Source organism: Notolepis coatsorum, assembly GCF_963971535.1.
Source record: "Notolepis coatsorum genome assembly, chromosome: 18".
Lineage (NCBI taxonomy): Eukaryota > Metazoa > Chordata > Actinopteri > Aulopiformes > Paralepididae > Notolepis > Notolepis coatsorum.
In genome coordinates this window covers 90,289,483-90,294,776 of record NC_140182.1, presented here as the reverse complement: position 1 = coordinate 90,294,776, position 5,294 = coordinate 90,289,483, and the positions used below count along the sequence as shown (strand labels likewise).

The window sequence follows — 5,294 nt, the reverse complement described above, 5'->3', positions numbered from 1 at the left end:
GTTACTACATGCTCGCTTGACAGGAACATTCACACATTCTATTTGCAAATGGTGATCATTTTAAGTCGATCAGCATTATAAGTGCACAGCTGGATAAGGGAATTGTAACTGGAAATGTATACACCCATGGATCGTGGGAGTAAACACAACTAGCTCGTCTGCATACAAGGGGACATCTCGAGGATTATTTTCATACATTATGTTTCACAGAATCTTTTGCAAATGTTGCTTTCGTGAGACGAGTCTCTCGCTACAGGAAAGGATGATCCCTTAGGATTGACGTGTGGTTGATTTCCCATCGCTGCACCTTCGATCGGATGAGTGTGTCCCTTTGCTTGTATCGCCGTAAGACGTCTGCCTTACACATTCTGATGTGCCACAGACACATTTTGGTAACCGTCACATCAATGTGGACAGACAACAAGGCTCCTCTTCAGAGTTTGCAGAGTGGATGAAGGACCCTGTGTGGGCGCGTAGCTGTCCCTATGTTATAGCTGCCATTTGGGAACGGATGATGCTAGGATGAGTACTGTTAGATGTTCACTGTGGACATTCACAGATTAAGTAGGCTACATACTGTAGGATCCCCCAAGAGTCCCCGGTGATGATGCATGTTCCTGTGTCACCGTTGTGACAGGGCTGGTGTCTGGGGTTTGGTCCCAGCACAGCCCTCACTGGACTTGGACGAGCAGGCCGTTGTGGGCCTGGGGAATGCACTTCCCACAGAAGCCACCGCAGCGACCGTAGATTCTTGTTCCATCCTACGTAGTGGAGACACACAAGAGAGGAATGGAGTGGGCAAAAAAACGGAACTTTCCATAGAGAATAAGAGATCCGTGAATTCCACTGGGAATTCCTCCCAAGTGACTAAGACAGAAGCACAACATGGCAATTCAGATTGCATCTCCTCCACACAGTGACCCAACACTGGTCAAGACATAATGGAAGGCAGACCTACAGGCTAGCAGCTTTCGATAGACATTGATTGTTCTAATTCAGCAATTACAAAACCATATCGCATCCAGTCCTTCGGAACCGTACAGGATAAGTCATACAAAGCCCATAGAGTGTAATGAAAACCATATACATACAATTATACGAACCTCAGTCAGTTTCTTACCTCAGATCTATGGACTTTGACTGAAACATAGTTGCCTTGAGAGGTCCATTTAGCGGCGTCAGCCACCTTCAGACCAGTCCCAATCAGGTTAATGCTGAACTGGCCCTGGGAACACACACACCGGTAGGGTTACATTCACAACATATTCATAGTATCATCTTCATCTTGGTAGGCAAACAAGAGGTGATTGTAACAAACAAGTTATCATTATAAATGACAATCGTGGCCGATGGGCTGTGGTGTTGTGCCACATTGGTATCCCTTACGCACATGACACCCTACAACACATGAAATATGAACAACATTTTTGGATAGAAGCCATTTGTGTAATACATATATCTTGGCTGTTTTAGTATTTCTTTTGTGTGTGCCTATTTTGCTAAAAGAATGTACTTTCATCATTTTCTTACTGATCATTTCAGAATACAAATATAACAGGTAAACCACTTAAGTTTACAATGACAGTATTACTGTGTATTAACCTGTGCAACCTGAAAGCAACATCATTATTGGAATGGAATTGTGGAACCCATGGAACCCGTTCTAGTGACTGGCTGGTCCTTAAGGCCCCTTGAGTTTGCTCGGAACAGGGTAAATCTGCATTTTGCTATGATGTCCCTATAGCTCATGAAATTAACTCCAACAGCTTGAGATGATCCCCTCTGTTGCAGAGTTTAAAACATTGAACCATTGTCAATGTCAATCAAAGTTGTACCTGTTTTAATTGATTTGTTATCCTAACTTTTGCCTCGTCTTATTGTCTTTATTTTTTCTTATTTCTGTATGTACACATGACATACAATCTGTAAACCTCAGTTGCCTTTCGATTTTAAATAAAGGTTTGAAATGAAAAAAAAACCCATATTGTTGGGAATCAACAATGTATGTTTCCTACAGTACCTGTGGACACTTGGCTGCACTGTAACAGTCCCCTGCTGTAGCAAAGGGCACCGGTCGACCAAGAAGAGTCTGGGAGAACTGGAGGTCTGTGACTAGTACACAACAGACACAATGACACAGTCACAACACAGTAGATATGAACACAGATCAAACGCAACTGACATTAACGACACAGACGCATAACAATGAATACTGTATGCAATCTGATGTCTTAATGCCAACAGAGGACCTTTTAATGACTCTGTTTTCACCGCTCTGTCACGCATGTTGATAACTGGCTCTTTCCGAGCCTCCCTTCTCCCTGCCTGTTTGAGATGACGGTAGGGTTCATGAGAAGCTCAACACATGCTAACGCAGCGCCTCTTCATAATCTTCCCTTCATCTTGAACTCATTATTCTCTCTCTCTCTCTCTCTCTCTCTCTCTCTCTCTCTCTCTCTCTCTCTCTCTCTCTCTCTCTCTCTCTCTCTCTCTCTCTCTCTCTCTCTCTCTCTCTCTCTCTCTCTCTCTCTCTCTCTCTCTCTCTCTCTCTCTCTCTCTCTCTCTCTCTCTCTCTCTCTCTCTCTCTCTCTCTCTCTCTGCCTGAGAGCCAAATCAGTACCATGCAGAGGGAGGGAGAGCCGGGGGTGATGGGAACATGTGCTGTCAGGACCAGGACCAGGACCAGACATAGAGTATGGGAGGATCACCGCATGGGTTCTAGGGAGCACTGGACTAACCTCTGAGCCTCTGGCTTTCAACTTCACACACACACACATGCATTCACTCGCGCACGCGCACACACACACACACACACACACACACACACACACACACACACACACACACACACACACACACATACACGCACATGTTCTATCTTCGCTAGAACCTTCTATTGACCTACATTTCTAAGCCCATAACATTAACTATAACCCGCAGCAATAAATGCCTGACCTTAACTCTTACCCTAATCATAACATAACCCATATAGCATTCTAACACTAACATGTCTGTATTCCTGACTTGGAAGGAATTAATTGATCTTTCTATGCTTGTGAGGACATTTGGGGACACACGCTACATTATTATCACTCTGCACATGTGAGCTCTAATCAAAGGCACAACAGGGAAGGTGGGGCTGACTGTTGTAATGAGCAGAGGGATATGGCCTGAAGGTGTGTGTGTGTGTGTGTTTGTGTGTTGGTGATTGTGTTAGTGAGTGTGTGTCTTCATGTGTACAGTATGTAGGTCAAAGGAAAGACGCGTGGGGCTACATCCCATCCTGACTCTCTCTCTCTGACTCTCCCTGAGAACATGCACACACGTGCGCACTGTACGTGCACACGCGCATTCCGTTGCCCTTGTCCTCACGTGTTTGTGTCAAGGGGCCCCCCCGGTCTCAACTTCTGGCCTGGCCGTGTGATTTGAACACACGGCCTGTCGAAAGGCCATTATCTTGATTTCCGAGCCCAGAGTATGTGGCAAAATGCAGGGAAAATGGCATTTGTGGACAAGTGCTCGCGTTCCGTCCGTTTGAGCGAGGCGTTATTTAGCGAGGCGCGTGTGGATGGGGGTAAAATAACACTGATACATTATGCGTGGTCTTGGTACAGAAGAGTTGTCAGGCAATCGCGTGATAATTACTCACTCATTATCCGCAGGGAGCTCAGGTCCAGACGCACTTTGTGGAAGAGTGTGTATCCCGCGGCCGTGTAGTCGTTCCTGCAGTCGCAGTCCTGTCTGCGGCTGCCGTTGTACGGGCACTCAAAGGGATTCAGCAACCTGACGTTCAATATCCGCGTCAAAAGAAATACATTTAATACATAGAGGGGCGGCAGGAGAGTACTAAGAGCACAACTGTTTCTACCATGCGGTTATTTTCAAATGAGACACGGGTAAGAGGAAATGGAGAATGTGACAGCTGTCCATTATGAGAGCACACGATCAGTAGAATCGTGTTCTGAGAAACACATTTTAAGTAAGTGTAGTCAGCAGGAAGGGTACAACTCTGGCAGCTAAGGGTAAGTAATATTGTTCGTCAAACAAGCTTGAGTGCTACAGACTTGAGTGCATATTAGCATAGTAGGTAATAATATAGGCAAGGTAGATTCCTTAGTAGCAGAGTGCATACCAGAAAAAGACAGTACGAAGGTGATTTTTTATTAAATCTTTTATTAAACAATTTTAAAGATCCCACAGGATGTCCATGTCTACATCTGCCAATTCAGTCAAACCTCAGCAGTTGCCACCGTATGATGTACCATACATACTAGGACTACATTCGACTACACCGAATCTTCGCGGGAACGACCGAACCTCCCCGACCCAACTGGTACATACCTGTATCCATACACCTCAGAATAGTTGTCCGTCTGACCACTGCGCAAGGTCACATACTCCTTGGGGAAATCGGTCTGCATCTCCGCACAGTAAATCTAGAAATGAAACACACGCATCGAGACAAAACGGATGAGGCCCCAGCGGTGACACGTGCGGCTGACTCATGATGTGTGTTGAGAGTAATACTGAGGGACACACACCTGCAGGATCCGGGACTTGACCTTGAGATAATGCTCCCCATCCATCCTCCCGCCCTGCATCTGCACCTCCCGGCAGGATGTGAACAACTGGCCTGGGAGTGGAAACACGATGTGGGGGGGAGATAGGTTTGAGTGATGGCACAGAGGGATGGCCGTGCCAAACTGAGCAAGGAACGCAGGAAAGATGAGAGATAAATGTTTTCATGCACAAGATCTGGTTACCGTGACTTCTGAACCTGGCTAGAACCTGGCGTTCTTGTCACCATGACTTCTTCTTCTTTTTTTTATTGATCTTTTTCCCCCTCCTTTTTCCTCAGATTTTCTCCCATCCCAATGTTAGTCGTTATGCCAATTCCCAATCCCCTTCCTGGTCGCTGCGCACTTACCCCCCACAGTCGGTCTGGGAGAGTGGAGGCTATCACGTGCTTCCTCCGACACACGTCTAGCCAATCAACCGCTTCTTTTCACCTGGCAGCGCGGATTCTCACTGTGAGGGCGTAGCGTGTGGAAGGATCACACTATCCCACTTAGATCCTATCTGCGCTTAGCAGGCGCCCCGACCGAACTGTAGGAGTCGCTGTTTACAACGACCCGGACCCACCCCGCCAGCTTCTCCCACCCTCTAATACTGCCAATTATTAGTGTGAACGGCCAGCCAAGCTGGTGACAACCCCAGCGGTGAGCTGGATTCGAACAGGCGAATCCAGCGTCTACGGGGTTGGTGACGAACACAATCTCCGCTACGCCACCTGA

General features: G+C 46.7%; 1 protein-coding gene across 1 annotated transcript in view; it reads right to left on the bottom strand.

Moving 5' to 3' along the window:
• Window positions 1-291: 291 nt before the first annotated feature.
• LOC311245433 (A disintegrin and metalloproteinase with thrombospondin motifs 20) overlaps window positions 292-5,294 on the bottom strand; it is a 99,615-nt gene continuing 94,612 nt past the window's right edge. The window contains 6 exon segments of the mRNA XM_084335275.1: window positions 292-761; window positions 1,121-1,225; window positions 2,021-2,112; window positions 3,650-3,783; window positions 4,342-4,436; window positions 4,542-4,633. Coding sequence (XP_084191401.1) covers window positions 672-761; window positions 1,121-1,225; window positions 2,021-2,112; window positions 3,650-3,783; window positions 4,342-4,436; window positions 4,542-4,633 — 608 coding nt within the window. The 3' untranslated portion in view covers window positions 292-671.